The sequence below is a fragment of the Haemaphysalis longicornis genome, unplaced genomic scaffold (genome assembly GCF_048455015.1).
Source record: "Haemaphysalis longicornis isolate Haplotype H1 unplaced genomic scaffold, Haemaphysalis longicornis Haplotype H1 scaffold_12, whole genome shotgun sequence".
NCBI classification, from domain to species: Eukaryota; Metazoa; Arthropoda; class Arachnida; order Ixodida; family Ixodidae; genus Haemaphysalis; species Haemaphysalis longicornis.
In genome coordinates, this window is record NW_027526225.1 from 28,337,345 (window position 1) to 28,354,977 (window position 17,633).

Consider the following 17,633-nt stretch of genomic DNA (forward strand, 5'->3'; position numbering starts at 1 on the left):
CGGCGCATTCACAAACAGTAGCACGTAGCCAGAGCTATACAGGTATTACCGCTGCCAAGAAGGGTACTGTTGGCAAAAATACAGTTTCACACACGGGAAAGGAAGCGATAATATAGCCCGGAATCGCAATAGAAGTCGCCATAAGGAATTTTATTGAAAGCTGTCATCGAATTTCAGCCGCATTCGTAGGCCTAGCACCTTCAGGCAGCTCAGCTAGCTCAGCCGGTCAGCTTCGGTGGCGCCGCGGTCGAAACAACGCCCCCACCGGCCTCCGCAGTGTTTTGACGTCCGCACAAAGCGGTGACGTCATGCCTGGATTCTGCACGGGAAATTGAAACAAACGATTTTCAGGCCGCTCAATGTAATTAATTATCACGCGCTGAAGTATTTAAAAGTGCTGTGTCGGGTTCACCAAACCATTAAGCATCGATAAAAGCAATAAAAATGGAACATCAAATTTTCGTGTCAGTACTCTTTTAACAGGAGGTTAGTGCAAAATGTTTATTGAAAGGAGAAAAGGTCGGCCTGAGAAACTGTTTTTTGGTCTGCTGCTTCCCACGGGGACAAGAGTACGGGGGACTTAGAGAGAATGGAAGGAATATAGAAGGTATGAGAAATGACAATAAAATAAACCAATTTAAAGAACGTCTGACATGCAACGGGGCGCACAAACCGACTACCCCCATCTAATTGCACCGCATAATCATCGTCCATATAAACAGAAAAAAATAAACTAAATGTGATAGTTCGTGCAGCAGCCCCGAAAGTTGGGCTAGTTGGAACATTGTGAAAGTTGCAAAGGCAGGTTTTCGAGAACATGTTTTTTTTGATAAGGTGCCAACCATAGAGTTTCTTACAGTATACACTAGAGAGGAATCTGGCGCTAGCGTCTATGCGGCTCACATCAAGGTTGTCTGTGTCGTCATGAACCGCCATTGCATTATACATCGCGCTCGCCTTAGTTTCATCATTGGCTTGGATTGAAACGTTTTAGTGACCGCAAATTTAAACAAAGTGCCACAAAAACGCGAAGAATAGTGTTCAATTATGTAAGTGGAAAATAAAAACAGGCTAATTTAAAACTAAGAAAAAAAGAAGTAAAGCGTATTTTCTCCGGAACCGTTGTGCCTGCTATTCCGCAGGGCAAGGTTGTAGTTACGAACAATGTTATTATTTGGGGTGGGGTAACTCATTAGAGACTCTGATTTTATTAATTTTACCATTATATTAAAAAAATAAGTTGTTTGAAGAGTTTCAAAAGTTTTTTGAGCGTGCCCATAAAAACGTTGCCTTCGTGATGAACCGGTGCACAGCGACCGCCAGCTAATTTAACAAGAAAAATAAAAACGTGGCGTTAAACAGTCGTGGACGATGACAAGATAGGACGCATACAAGCGCCCGTATCTGCCGTATCTTGTCTTCGTCGAAGTACGTTTTGTTTCTTCTTGTCGTCGGCTACAAATTTCGCGGCGGCATATTACCCGCTCAGTCATACGTCCTTCGACTGCGGCATGAGCAACGTCAGGTGCGATCACGCATTGCCTGCTGTTTCACTGAACACGGCTACCACAGAAACGGGAGGATTTCGGCGTCCTTGTAGCTCGTAAACGTGTGAATGCTTAGTGAAGAAAGCGAATCCCAAAAACCGCTTAAGAATCCGGTTGTCATGCCAAGCCCAAGCCAAAAAGGATGTCCTCCCATGAACCCCCACGACGACATGGCTTACGAGGAGCAGTTTCCGCTCTAGTATACTTACTAAGAAACTCTATGGTGCCAACCTCCCTTTGCATTGCAAAACCTGTGGCTGACATCATGGGCACGAGTACATTGCGGTGTTGTATCCACATAATGATCAAACAGTTCGGGAGCTGATAGAGGCCTGTCATATCAATTCACCTAATACCGAGTCTGCTTGCTAAAAGTGTACCACTCTACACAAGAAAGGGCGCGCTCTAATCACCACCATGTTTTTCTAATCTGTGGTTCGTTTTTGTGTGCCAATTTCGCGTGTTTCAATATATTTGCCGTTGCGAGTAAGAGCTCGTTTGTGTCCTTCCTATTCGACCCTCGTTCCTCGTGCGCTTTTTAACCTCCATTTCTAAGCGCATTCATGTGGACGTAGTTGCGCTGATCAAGGCGGGCTGTTCCTGTTATCTCTTTCAGTGTTTGGGTGTGATTCTCACCATAGCGCGTGCGCAGATTAGGCGTTTTATGTATAAATGTTTATTCGTTTTGAATAAATCCCAGTTGATAGTCAGCGCTCGTCCTTTCTGGTTCTTTTCTTTGTAGTCCTGGTTTAACGCGCTGTTTCCCAATAACCATGTCACAAGAAAGAGGCTGACGTTCTAGTTTCTATTCCCGTGTGCAGGGATATCGGAAGCAGAAGTTGAAAATAGAATACGTGCTTCACGGTTGTCAACGATAAATTTCTTAAATCAAGCCTATGTCGGTCTTTCCGCGTTCAGGCACCACGTGGGCATTAGGCACACCGTAAAGCTGGGCTGTAGATTATTTTGACACCTCTGGAGAACCTTTAACACCCGTGCTGCACGAGAGTTTCGAAGGCCTTTGAGTCGACTGTCATTTGACTCAAATGACACCTTTGAGATGCTACACGACGGTTTTCAAATGTCTTTGGTTGAAATATCTTTGAGCCAAAGGAGCACCACCAACGACGTTTGAGGCGCTAAAAAGGCCTTTGAAACGCGAATTTTTGTACTCTCGAAAGTAGTTTCTGCATGCCATAACTCAGGGCCGTACCCAGAGGGGGGGGGGGGGGGGGGGGGTTTGGGGGTTCAAACCCCTACCGAAATCTTTTCCAGGCAGCACGTAAACAATACTTACTGTTGCTTTCAACAAAACTACCCCCTTCCCAAAATTCATACCCCCCCCCCCCCCCCGAAAATATTTCTGGGTACGGCCCTGCCATAACTACAAAAATAATCATTTACGAGTGAAAATTGGGGTTTGAAGTGTACAATCTTCATAACTTCTCATTTGTTTCTGTTTCTATTTATACGCTAATAACTGTTTCTTTTTGCTCATTTTGACTCTAAAATTAAATTTTTGTCAATAACGAAACAGAGCAGCAGTGGCGACACCAAAACATGGCGGGTGAATGCGGAAACTTTCAACTGCCTTTGAGAAATGTCGTGTAGATCGGCGGAATTAACTCCTTCCAGTTCGAATGGCCTTTGAAATTTCGAGGGTCATTCGACTGAAACGTCCTTTCAAACGCTCGTGTAGCACAGGTATAAGTGAGGTGAGTCAAAATCCTTGTTATCGCCAGCGCGAGCAAAACAACCGTACCGGCTGGCAACTGAAACAGCCCCACAGTGGTGTTGAGCCTGGAGGGCCAAACACATGTGCGGAGAAAAGTATACGCGTTCCCGCACGTGTGTTCCCTCTCCGGAAACCGTTCCGACGACGGTCGGAAGGAAGGAAGAATAAAGGACGGAAAGGCCGGGAGGTTAACCAGGTGTAGAGCCCGGTTTGCTACCCTGCACTGGGGGAGTGGGGTTCAGGGGATAAGACAGAGGGCGGGAGAAAAGGAAGAGATAGGAGTGGGAAGGCGCGCACTCTATTCCCGTTTCGGGCACTATAGTCTTTCGTGCAAGTTTGTTTCGCTCAGGAAACGTAAAAGACATTTCGTCGCCTTCTGCGAGGTGGATGGTAAAGACCGATGACTTACGATAGTTTCTACTGTAAGTGGCCGATTGCCCAATCGGCTGAGCGCTGTGGCAAGCACGCGCCTCTCAGACGAGTATTCGGGGCAGCGACACAGCGCATTCTCTGTAGTCTCTTCCACCCCGCAGGAGCGCTGCTGGCCATGCCGATGAGGAAGGAGTTGGCTTTCGCGAAGGCCACTCCCAACCACAGTCTACAAAGAAAAGTCGACTGGGGTCGAGACAGCCCATACGGAATACGGCACTGAAGAAGAGGATCTTGAATATACAGACGGGGATCCGAGAAGTCCGGTGTGCTCCATTGCTGCATCGTAATCTGCGTGCAAAGCAGCGAAGCGTCCTGGCGGCATCGGTCGTTGAAAGCGGAAGCAGGATTTTGCGGTCGCTCTCATGGCCTGTACGGGCAGCTTCATCCACCAACACGTTACCGATGACTCCGCAGTGACCTGGAAGCCACTGGAATATTACGTCATGGCTGGCTGTGATGGCTTGATGGAATTTTTCTCTTATCTCCGTCACCAGTTGGTGGAGGGGGCCGTAACGCACGTAGAGCAGCGCGTAAGCTCTGTAAGGCAGCCTTGGAATCAGAGAAGATCGCCCAATTTTGAGGAGTAGCTCCGATGAATACGCACGAAGGCTGCAGGACCGGTTTGGGATAGGGGAAAAACGTTTGCGGAAACGCGTCGTTTTCTCCGTACATGTGTTTGGCCTTTTAGCCGCTCAGCCACTGCGGCGGGTAATTCCACGATGTTTAAAAATACATCTGTTTGATTTTCTCTGGAGGTACATATGTATTTATTGTTCCTTAGGAAGAGAGGAAGGTCCACCAGCAGGCGTAAATTGTCTCGCCTAGGGGCGGACACCGGAACGCCTGCTGGTGTACGGGAGGGGGGATAGGGAGGAAAGAGTACATAGGAATAGGGGGATAGGGTAGATGAGGGTTAACATGGAACACATAGAAAACACATGGCAAGGTTAACGGGGAAGATATATAAAAGACTTACGTTAAAATAAAGAAAAGAAAAGAAAAAAAAGAAAGAAAGAGGAGTTACACAATTCTGCAAAGTACGAATACACATAAACACTACAGATATACAATAAGCAGCGCAATTTTAACAGGTAGACATGCTACAGGTTTGAAATAACACGCGTGTGGAACAATGTCCACACGCAAAAGCTTATTTGTGCGAACTTTTGTGAGCGGTAGTTCGCAGTGTTTGCAAGCTCAGGTGTAGCGACTGCTGCTCTAAACCGTCCAATACCGGCCGAACAGAGTTTATGTTATCGATTAATTGACGGGGAATAGGGAAAGTTACACGTTATAAAATGCCAAAGAATTATTTGTTTGCGTTTAGTCTGCGGATGTTTTGTGGCGTCGATTATTAACTGGGTAAATTATTTGTTCATAAACTATAAAACATTAATTAATAATTAACGGTTTCCATTCATTAAAAAACTGAAACTCCGTTAAACGACGGACACCGCCACACCGGATGAAACAGTTATCGTAAAACTCTCAGCAGCCTTGCGTTGCAGGTACGCTCGGAAGCCCTATTTAAGTTCACTTTAATCCGAGGGACTGCATGAAGCAGATGTTTACGGCGGTAGGCGAGCGGACGTTTCTGTGGCTGCTGTTGAGCGCCCGAACGTCGGCGCACGTTGAAGGGGCTATAAAGATAAAATGCAAGCCTGGTTCATTAAAAAGGCTGCTCGTTCAAGATAACAATAATACAACTTTTTTCGCACACCGCAAACAAATAACTGAGGGGCGCCGCGAAGCAGTGGCGGCGCCCCAGCCACATACTATGACGTCACAGAATATTGTTTGTGTGATCGGCGGAAGGAGGGAAGGTAGGATAAAGGTACAAAAAAGGCGGGAATGTTAATCAGATTATTGCCTGGTATGCTATCCTACACGCCGTAAATAGGAAAAATGAAAAAAAAGAGAAGAAAACAGAAAAAAGACGGGGAAAGGGGAGGGCAGACGGTAAGTAGGTGTGTCCAGCGTTTCGACACTATAGACAAAAGAGTTCAGTGAGTGCATAGAGGGTAGTCTTTTGTGCTACAGTCTTCTGCACAAGTGCGTCGTTTTCAGGAAGCGCAGGAGCGCTTTTGTCGCCTTGTGCGTAGCTGACGGAGAAGGCCAGTGGTCCAGGATTTCTCCCTCATAGAACTGCCGCAGAGAGTCTAGCATTCCGTAGAGTGGAAGAGATTGAAGCGTTCTTACCAAAGAAACAACGTTGACACTCGCATAGAACATAGCGCATGGTTTCCGGTGTGTCACAGACTTCGCACACCTCACTGGCTGCCATTCCGATCAAACAGGACTACGCATTTGTGAATGCGACTCCAAGCCAGAGACCACAAAGAACAGTTGCATCAGACCATGGGTGGCCCAATAGAAGAGGGCGCTGAAGATGCGTCTCCATGGCATTAATACGAGCGCTATTGAACTGTTGGGTAGTCCTTTGGATATTGTGGTCTCCCGGGCAAGTTTCCGGAGAGTCATAGCTGCATTCGTCCTGGATAATATAATTGATACGGTCCCCGTTTTTCAATGTACCAAGCGGGCGGCAGCGTCCGCACTTTCGCTGCCGACGATGCCGCAGTGACTGGGAAGCCACTGGAAGGCAAGATCATGACCCGCTTGCGCAGCACGGTCGTATAATTGTCTTATCTCGACCAGCAGCTGTTCATGAGGTCCGCGGCCCAGGGCGATTGGAGCGCAGGCTTTGAGAAGCAGAAGATCGCCAATCTTTGGCATGGGGTTTGCTCAATGGTGTAAAGGGCGCAACGGACGACAACGGTAAGTATAGTAGCCTCGAAGGAGGTGCGATGCGCTATTTTGAATTCTGCGGACATCTCAATTCGTGGTATAACAAAGGCGTCGGCAGAACCAAATGTTGTTACAGAGCCATCGGTGTAAATAAAGGTGCGGTCACTGGTAGACATACCTCTCGTACCTCTCATGCAGATAAATGAGAGTTAGCTGCTGTAGTACCAGTACTAGCGTTAAAAAATCTCGCTTCTTCGTTAAGCCTGGGATAGCCAGGCATGTTCGAGTCTGCGCCGTACACAGAAGCGGGAGCAGCGGCCCCTCACCGCAGGCGTATAGTTGGCACCGATGTAAGCCATCGCCAAGGACCATGACTGGGCGATTGTAGTGGGGCCTTGTTGAGAATGGGCCAACCCAGCGCTGTCCCCACTTTGGGACTGGTGCATCTCACCGCAGCCACCACTGTTGGGAGTCAGCCATCCCAGCGCTGTCACCACTGTTGCGACTGGCCGGCCATCCGAGCGCAGTCACCGGTGTAGCGACGTTGCCTTGCTCCGTCCGGTATCGACGCGGCACAGAGCAGTGCGATGAAGTTCTCGAGCCGACGAAGAGTTGAGGCAACATTTATGTGCAGTATGTACAAGGGTAACAAGATCGTTACATGGCTCGCACAAAAGCGACAGCACGTCTCAACTCGGTGCCTCCGAAAAGTGCTGCGCTCGCTGTGCTTCCAGGCTGGTTTTATACCCGCGGGGGTCCGTTGCAGCCGCGAGCGGTTTGGGTCGCTCCAATCAGGACTCTCGCTGGCCGAAGTTTGAATCCGACAAATGAAGGCGAACGGGTTGCGTCAGCCGAGCCTCCACGACGGTGAAAGGGAAGGCGACTCAGAGGCGCCGTCTCCAGGCATGTCGCTGCGCGTCTGTCGCGGGCCGTTCGTCCGAGGCATGGTTTCGGCTGGGAAGGTAAAAGGAGAGGCGACTTTGCGGCGCCTTCAAGTTGGAGCACGTCTGTCGCGGGCGGTTTGGCAGAAGCGCGAATCGGCCCCGCCATCGTGCGTCGCCAGATGAAGCAAATTTCGGCTGGGCGCTTTGGCACAAAACAGCCTCTAGTACGGTTCCGTCGTACCACTTGTATGCGAATGTGCAGTTAACTCACTGATAGGTATCTTTTTATTGATGGCCTATAATACGCCACCTCTTGAAAGCTTTTTAATATTTATTTCGTTTTGCGGCTTAAAGAGTCTTTCGTGGCTGGAACGCAGCTGAGTGAGACACCAAAGGCTAACTCTTTCAAATCGAACAAACTTGTATCTGGTCTTCATGGTCCCTTACCATGGAAGATCCTTAAACTACTTGTCCAGTATTTCGTAGTAGAGGTTGGTTCGCGGTGACCATCGCCTCCTACTAACAAGCGAGAAAAGCTTTTAGCGTGGGGTGCCCTGATTAATAACTTGGTAATTAATAACGCATACTTTAACGTATTCGTTAAAGGAGCCATGAAGAGAAAATGCAAGTTGGTTTTATTCGAAAGATTTCGTGTTTTATAGTGCCCCCAGCGCTTGTCCGGATACAAACGGTGCTTTATTCACTGAGAAATTAAACAATTTATGTTAAAATTTTGATTTTCCCGCTCAATCGTGCGTTTGCGTGGCCCCAAGTGACATCACGGGAACCGACCGCTCTGCAGCCTAGAGTACCTTCATTCACGCATCCGCCGTACAGGGTAGAGACACGTAACGCTGGCGCCGCCATGTTCGGTTGCTCGCTCGCCGCCGAAGCAAGTCATTGTGTCAAAACCGCGCTAAAATTATCGCCGCAACGCGGTTTACTGAAGAAGTTTGAATCATATTGTCTGTTTCGCGTTGCTAGGTCTCGTGGGAAACGAAAAGAATAACGCGTTGAGCCCGTTGGCCCAATTGCGGCGGCACGGGACCGTTCAAAGGTTGTCTCCACCCTGTAGCGGTGTTGGTTTGTTCCCGCGTTTCTTTACGTTCCGTAACCTAGATGTCGCCACCATACCGTGGCAAGCGTTTGGTTTGTTTTTGCCCGCATTTAAACCTGGCTTGTTTTTGTTCTGGGAGAAAATATTCGTTCCCTGAAACAGTGCTCGCTCGACAAATGGGGTCACGTAAGACACCGTTGCTTGCGTCAATCGGCCAGTGTCGTCTGAGACAACCTTAAGCCCCATAGTGCTGTGCAGCTAAACCAAAGCATGCTGTGCGCAGTACGAACAGCAGAACGCATCAGTACTTCTATGTTTACATGTGCTTTCGTAACTTCCACTGTTTGTCCCATCATTCCCATTGCTTTGTAAAGAATGTGCCCTAATTTTAAGCGCAAATCGCTCGTTCGTCTAGTTTGTAAGCTCTACCTAATTTGTGTCTGCTTCTGCCAGCCTCCGCCAATCGCAGAGCTTAGCCCATGTGACATCACAGGTTCTGTTGAGGGAAATGAGCTCGTGGGTCGCATGACCATTCCCGTTTTTCCTAATTATGTAGCTTATTTGAGCGAAGTTTACGTTAAAAGTGGTGTCAGTATGATTCTAACGAGACAATCTTTTGAATGAACCAAACTTGTGTTTTCTCTTCATGGCTCCTTTAACGCATCCGATGACGGAGGAGGGAACGTAAGTGTGCGCACGACCTGTAGCTCTGAAAATGAGTTTCTTCTTTCTTCCAACGAATGGTTTCAACCGTAAACCTTTTGATGGTCACGAGATCACGTCAGCCCCTGTGCCACGGGAGTAGCCTGTTTTCTGTGCGCGAAGAGTCTGAAGTACGGATGCGTGCTGCTGCCAACGCCGTTATTACAACGAGGCATGCCGGGAAATGAGCGCGTATTTCGAAATGTCTCTGCCCTTCGGGCAATAAAACTTTGGCAGTGCCTGTTATCACGGCAACCGTGAGAATTACCGTCTCACGGCAGTCGCCTCTGATTGGCTAAGCACGCCACCCGGAGATTGTCTGGGGAAAATATTCCCCGAAAACTCGTTTTTACAGCTCGAGGGCGTCCGACACTTGCTGGACGGCCATGTGTTGTATGACGTAGTCTTTGCACGCCGCCGCACTGACAAGGTACGGCGGGAACGTCTCTGCTGCACTGGCCTCGCTCGGGTGTCTTCTGCAGTCCCACAGGAAAGTGTCATCCCCACCCGGGGGTAGGCATGAGTAGGTGACGGAAGCCGAGTGGCCGGCTGACACGACGTGAGGCCGCGTCGCGTTTGCAGGACAAATAAAGATGTTTTCTCTCTCTCTCTCTCTCTCTCTCTCTCTCTCTCTCTCTCTCTCTCTCTCTCTCTCTCTCTCTCTCTCTCTCTCTCTCTCTCGTTTTTACAGCTGCAAATGTGGCGCTGTGGTATAGCACGTGCTTTGTAACGAGAAGGCTCAGGTTGGAATCCGACATGGGCAAAGTGGTTTTTGTAGCGTGAGCTAAACTGGCCGAGGTTGAGCAGTTTCGCGTGGACCCTGGGGAGCCGTGCTGCGCATGCGCGAGAAGCAGTGACGTACACGGCGCACAGAACGTTGCTCGCTGCCCGGCGTCTCTCACACACCCCACGCGCCCAGCGTCTTCGCCGACCTCCGTCCCGCACGTGGCGGCCCGGTCCACTTGATGACCATGCGAGGGGTGGCCGGGTGTGGAACCGGTGGCTCGTGCGTCGCAGCAACACCGGCGTGCGCCTGTGGAACCAGCTTAGCTCTGGGGCGATTGGTGACGCTGCACCGGAGCCGGCCGCTTGTCACAATGCGTATACCGTGTGTGTGTGTGTGTCATTGAAGTAGCCGTAAACATGACAATCAAGCTAATTCTAGACAACCAGGAAAGCTAAGAATAACCAGCTGAACCTTAGCTCACGCTACGTATATCCTGGCATAGCAAAGCTAAGCCACTGCTAATGCTTTTTTAGCTTTCAGATGTTTTGAAGTTTTCGCTCATGATGATTTTGTTAACGCTTTTTTTCATTCTGGTTATTAATATATAAAGTAATCGGCACACACGATTTCTAGAAAGGGTTGGATTAGGTTTAATAAAGGTTGTGTTCTGTGTCGTTGGGCTAGGTTAGGTTAGGTCCATTGCTGTTGGGCTGGATTTGGGTAGGTTGACGCTTTCTGTATTACTCTGTGTAGAATAGGGTAAGCTATGTTAAGTTAGGTTCCGTGAGTTAAGGTTATGTTAGTGGCGTTGGGAGATAATATTATTATTCAGCGAATTTTAGGCCAGCCAGCTTATGTGAAAACTGCCGTGAGAATTTCCCGGAGGTAATTCTCACGGTTGCCGTGAGATTAGACGTAGTTTAAAAGTTTGGTCTCTCTCTCTCTGGCAGAGTGGGCGTGGCGCTGCTATTGGCGTCGCTCGTTGCTGTGTACGCCGCTGTTGTTAGGGTGCACTGCATGCTGGAAAATGAGCGCGTAGTTGGCTTGGACAGGGCTGGATTAAGTTCGAGTGGCTCGTGCGGCCCAGACAAGCACTAATCTGGTAAAAAAAGTGTTACGCGAACAGCGCTACAAGCTGTGAACGTTTGGCGCGTGTAACACACCTGCCTCGATATTTGATGAAGTTTTTCTGTTTGGTTACGCCGGTGCGTGATTCCCCCATACTGTCGTGTCTCCGGGGCAAACCGACCTTGAGAGGCACCTTTGACGTCCAGAACGTCCCGTAGCGTTTATTCAGGAGGGACATCCGCAGGAACGGGCTGGCTTCTGTCTAAGCTTCCAATGGCGGCGCAGCTACGATTGCGGGAACGACGAAGACACGCTGTCAGCGCGCGCATGCGCGGGACGCTCTTTATTCGTGTGCATGGATTGGGACGTGCAGACGCATGGACAAATGAAATGTGAACGCGCAACTATGAGTGGGAACACACAAATAGAGCAGTTTCTTTCTATGCACGTCAAATTGCCGCATCACTCCTTAACTACAGCAAAGTTTGGAAACGCGATTTTACGAACATATCACCACCACGTCATTATGTGATCTCCGCCAACCAAATGCTTCGATTTTGCGTTGTCTGGTTCATATTAGCCTCTAGTGTCAGTCACTGTCAGTGCCTCAGTGCTGGGCATACGTGTCTGGTCCAACTTTTCCTCTTTTTTTTTCCTCTCTCTTTTTTGCCCATTTCCCCTTTCCCATGTGCAGGATAGCAAACTAGGCTCCAGCCAGGTTAACTTTCCTGCCTATCTTCTACATTCTTCCTTCCTTCCTTCCTTCCTTCCTTCCTTCGTGTTCGCTTTTTGTTTGTTCAAGACTTTTTATGTAAACCGCAAGTCTAAATTGGGAGATAGCTCTATAGAACAAAGGGGCATGCTTGAGGCATACACGAAAATTGAAAGGCCTGAAAGTGATTTACAGAAAACACGGAAGTTAACAGACGCGGTCAGGAGCACGCGCGCTCTCTCTCTACTTAGCTATACGTCCACAAAACAACCTGAAATGGCCACTAACCGTACGGTCAGGTGCATAGGTAGGCAACCACTGTGAAGCACTGCGGAATCGAATTGGTTTCATACAGAATGAATCAGACACGAAGGCGTTGGAGCGTTTGAAACCTTACTATTTTTTTTTTCAAAAGCACGAGGATCTTACCTGAGAGTCGACCTCGACTTCTTGCAGAAGCACTTCCCAGCAGTTGAAGAGACTGCTGTGGTACGGAGGCCTGCGAAATGGCAGAAAGAGAGAGAAGATAAACAATATGCCCGTGCACTCCACGTAGATGCGTGGTTAATAACGAAGATCTAACGTGAGGCCGGGGTTTACACGATTGTTGCTCCCTAAATGGTTCATTAAGTCTCTTTCGTTACACGTTGCGTGTTTGTGGCCCATTTCCTTTCGTTCCCTATAAGGCTCTAGCTGTCGCTGATCGTAAGCGCCTGCTCCTCGGAAGTGCGCACAGCGCGTGGCCTACCTATTCCGAAGTCGTGTGTAGCCGGCGTTTGCGATTGCCACGTTCTGCTAAGAGCAGGATGAACCCAGCCACATTCTCTCCCCTTACGTATAACTCCTCTCCAACGTGGTCTTTTCACGCATGCTTATCAAGTTGCGAAGGAAGAGTTTTCTGCGTACACAGGACCGCTTTCTCCTAGACATACCCTCCTCGGTCCCGGGGTACCCAAATGGTTACCACAACCACAAAGGCAAAGCTTTCCCCCATTCGAAATTAGCGCGTCAAAAGTTGTCTCCACGCCAAAAGCAGGCCTTGCTTTTACTAAGCCCCTCTAGGTGGCGCGATGTGTCCATGCATCTCTGAAGAGCGAGGCGGCAAAAATGGCTTTCCCCGGCGCGAGCGCTCGAATGCGTCCACAGGGTAAGAAGACCCACAGTACCCAAATGGGTACCATCAAATTTCATAACTTTCGTTTGCTTTTTTGCTATTGTAATTTTTTGCACCTATTTCTATAGATAATGAACCAAATAAAAGTGCGTCGTAGCATTTTTGTAGTATTTTTGAAGCATTGTAGGATTTTGAAAATATTGGTCCTTACATTCCACACGCACTGAAACCCATAGTACCCAAATGGGTACCATAAAATTCTATTACTTTCGTTTTTTTTTGCTATTGTAATTTTTTTTGCGTTTATTTCTATGGATAATGAATCGAATAAAAGTGTGTTACAAAATAGTTTTGTATTTGCGCATTCTTGGTACCGAAGAGGATAGAAAGGTTCGCCTTAAAATCATATTTCGGGGTTTAACTCGCTGAAGCAGCACCTGGAATACAGAAAAATTTACAAGAGCGAAGCTTGGGCGAGTTGGGAATACATCGTGACAGTAGGAAGCGCTAACTAACTACAGGGGCGAGAGAAGAGAGCGAGGGCGAAGACGACGATGATGATGATAACCTCAAAGTTTTTGGCACGTACCCACAAGGGGGAATTGGCCAGGGCTAACTCAATTGCTGAAATTCGCGAGGACCTGAAAATACTAATTTGTTACCGGAAAGAACGAGGCCGTAAAATGAAACTTCGTTATCATCAAAACCCGACACGAAGTGCTCGTGTTAGCTTGTAATTACAGTAATATCTCGTTATAACGAACTCGCTTTATTTGAAATACCGCTTTATTCGAAATTCACACTGGTCCCAACCCAAACGCATGCATTTTAGACCGCATTACTCGAAGCTCACGAAGAACTGGACCCGCTTAGAGCAAAGTGGTGAGCGGAGGCATCGCCGAGCGGCGCCGACCCCAGTCACCCAGGAACAGGCCGAACGCATCGTACACTTAGAAAAACCATGCCCACTCCTCATAAACAAGCCAAGGCGATTACTTCTCAGGTCACCCCACCTTCCGGCCAGCCTGAGCCCCTCATCTAACATGTCTACCAGGCCTCCAGCGTCGAACCTATCTCCCTCAGGACTGACTATATGGCAGTGGAATTGTCATACGTATAAAAACAACCAGCCCTCCCTAAACCGTCTAAGTCAACTTCACTTTCCGATGTGATTACATTACAAGAAACGGAGAGAGAGAGAGAGAGAGAGAGAGAGAGAGAGAGAGAGAGAGAGAGAGAGAGAGAGAGAGAGAGAGAGAGAGAGAGAATGTTCTTTAATGTGAACTGGTGAGGTCAGCCCTGCTAGGGACAAGGGGTCACCCCCCATCTGCTACACAAGATGGGGGGTGACTACGTTGATGAGTGGTGAATATCAGACATTAGGGTTACAGCAGGAAGAAGACAAACATGAAACGTTAAAAAAAGAAAAAAAGGACAAGAAAAACAAGAGAATGCTGCGAACAGAGTCCGGACATAAAAATACAATTGAAAAGAAAATCGTTAATGGAAACGCTGAAACAAAATGAAAAGTAAACGACGGAAAAAAAAAGTAACACCAACCCAAGAAAAATAAATAGATGAACGCCACAGTGCGAAAGAGTAGATATCGTGACACGCTTGCTCTGTCTGTGATTTAGAGAGATTTGTCCAGTTCAGTCTCTCGTAGGAACTGGAGCAGAACTTTTGTACCTAAGGTACCGTCACCACTATTGGCCCAGGGCCCAAGAAAATGAAAAAGTTCGAGACTGCCTCCATGACGTACACGAGAGAGGGAGCTCGCTGCAGTTTTTCGCGCAGCAGCGAGTCGAGGGCAGACGCACAGCAAGTGATTTACAGTCTCGCGCACACCGCAAGTCCGGTACAAGGGGGAATCTTTCCAACCTATCTTAAACTTAAAACTCCGAGTAAACGCCACATTCAGGCGCAGTCGGTGCAGAACTCCTTCACACCGAAACATCTCAGGTATCACTCCGTAATTACATCACGTACACACATTCACATCAGCCTCGCACCGTCATACTCGTTCATAAATTAGACACTGCACAAGCACACACCCTTCCCATTAATTGGCAGTATACCTTCATTGAACTCATCCCACCTAAGAAAACTCTCACCGGACTTTTTATTCGTAATATCTACAGTCCCCGGCAGCACTCCCTAGCTTCTATAAATCTCATCCTTTAGAACGTTAAAACTACGACAAAGCATCACCGCCTAGTTTTTCTCGGAGACTTTAACGCCTCTCATACTGCATGGGGTTATCTCAAAACCAGTAAGAAAGGAGCGCAAATGCACGACACTGCCCAGCAAGCTCACCTCACGCTCTGGACCGACCCCTCATAACCCACCCGCATGGGCAACAGCGTGGCACGAGATTCCACCCCCGACCTCACATACACTCACAACATACCACGAGCCACTTGGACACGCCTCGACGAAACATTAGGCAGTGATCACCATATCATTAAATTCCCCCTCAGCCACACCCGCATTCCTCAAAAACTGGAAATCTTTTCGTGACTCCCCTCTCCCCACCACAATAGAAGACATTGAAACACGGACCCATGATATCTTCAAAACTGTACAAGCCCACACCCGTACTCTAGCTATAACAGAAGATCATCCTTCGGTGGACGTGCACCTCCTACATCTGTGGGATGCCCGCCGAGGGCTTATCCACCGCTGGAAAAACAAAAACGACAAAAAACTCAAAACACGCATCGCCCACATCATACAACAGGCAGCCGACTATGCTCGCACCTTACACAAACAAAACTGAACACAATTTTGTAACCGCCTTCAAGGGACCGGGCCCACATGGAACATCCTCCGCTCCATGCTGGGTACAAGCCCAGCAAAGCAGACACCGGCCACACCATCCGCCGCCTAATCCACAATCACCACCTCAATAAAACTCAGCTCCACGCACAACACCTCAAACAGTACGCAGAACACGCAACACTTCTACCAAACATTCCACCTCGCCACTACCAAGGAAAAGAAAATTCCGACCTTGACGCCCCCTTCACCCTTACTGAACTCGCCTTCGCCCTCTACAACCTCACTCGTAACACCACACCAGGCAAAGACCGAATGCACAACAAACTACCCCGTAACCTCAACCACGAATGCACAGCCGCACTGCTTGACTATTTTAATCATTGGTGGACAACCAACTATCTGCCCCCTCAATGGAAACATGCCGAAATCACGCGCATTCCGAAGCCCAGGAAGCAAGTCACCCTAGAAAATCTTCGTCCCATATCTTTAATCTTGTGTAGGCAAGTTATACGAACACCTAGTTAATAATCAGCTCACAGCGTACCTCGAAGAACACAACTTACTACCTCATACCATGTCTGGCTTCCGCACACACCTATCCTCGAAAGACGTCCTATTACAGCTAAAAGATGAAGTTCTTACACCACTGAGCTCACAAACCAAACGCGCCATCCTACCCCTGGACATTACAGGAGCCTTTGACAATGTACCACATCAGGGTATACTCGAAGGTCTATAGAATAACCTAACTGCGGCACACGTATTTACCATTACGTACAAAACTTTCTTATAGATCGTACAGACAACCTCAACCTCCGCCCCACCCGATCCATCTCCTTTCCTGCCCGACCGCGCGGTACACCCCAGGGGTCAGTCATTTCCCCACTCCTCTTTAATCTTGCTATGCTACAACTTCGGGCACTTCTACAACAAATTCCACATATAGAACACGCCATTTGAGCAGGCTATCTCACTATGAAGGACAGTTTGGCATCCACTTGAATGTAGCCATACGGCTGTCCTTCACTTCGAGTTGTTGATCAATTCGCTCTCGCTCTACAAACTGCTGGCCTCCTCGTTAGCTCAGTTGGTAGAGCGACTGCCCCGGTTAAGCGGTCTTCCCGGGTTCGAATCCTGGACTAGGACAAATTTTTCTTCAACTGCGAGGTTTCTGAGAAAGTTGTATAGCTTTCCTTTGTAGCCGTATGGCTGCATTCAGGTGGACGTCAAACTTTCCTTTATAGACACTTACTCCACCTTGGGGATTTCCCCTAAATCTGGTCGGTTAGACCATTTGGACCACAGGGGGTCAGATTGGGGAACAACAAGACGCCCTCCAAGGATCCATTGACATCACCGACAACTACCTTACAGCCCGCGGCCTCAATTGTGCACCAGAAAAATCTGCCCCTCTTGTCCTCCAAAAACGTACTCAAGGCCGTAAAAGGCAACCCCTCCCAGACCCCCAAAAAAGCCTACATGGCACTCCCATCCTTACGACCGCCAAAATTACTGGGACTTACTACCCAATCAGACGGTGCAGGTATTTCTACTATTTGTAAATTAAAAGGAACGCTATTACAAATCACACACCTCATCAAACGCATTGCTAATCGTCGACAAGGACTGAAAGAAAACGACCTTGTGCGCCTCATTCAAGCCCTAATAATTAGTCGCATCACATACAGCACTCCATATTTGGCTCTCAAAAATAGTGAAATCCAAACACTCGACATAATCATCCGACAACCTTATAAATTAGCACTAGGGCTAGCCGGACAACTTCCACTGCCAAATTACTACAGATGCGAATTCATAACACCTGGGACGAACTTCGAGAAACCCATCATGTCAGCCAGATAGAACGGCTCAAGCTCTCACACACTCGTCGTCACCTCCTCCGTCGCCTCGGCTACCAATTACCTGCCACCCATCACCCCCGCCAACGCATCCCTCTGGAACTACGCGATTGCATCTCCGTCGCCCCGATACCCAAGAATATGCACCCCTTCGTAACCAGGGTCGACGACAAGCCCGCATTCGAATGCTTCGCAAGATGCTCCAAGTAAAGCCACGAGACGTCCGCTACGTTGACGCCGCCAAATATTCCGCTAAACCAGCCTTTG

General features: G+C 48.4%; 1 protein-coding gene across 5 annotated transcripts in view; it reads right to left on the reverse strand.

Moving 5' to 3' along the window:
• LOC144162534 (uncharacterized) overlaps window positions 1–17,633 on the reverse strand; it is a 584,817-nt gene that overhangs the window by 80,739 nt on the left and 486,445 nt on the right. For all 5 annotated transcript variants that reach the window (XM_077693110.1, XM_077693111.1, XM_077693108.1 and 2 more), the window contains one exon: window positions 12,042–12,111. In XM_077693110.1, coding sequence (XP_077549236.1) covers window positions 12,042–12,111 — 70 coding nt within the window. The remainder of the gene's footprint in view (window positions 1–12,041; window positions 12,112–17,633) is intronic.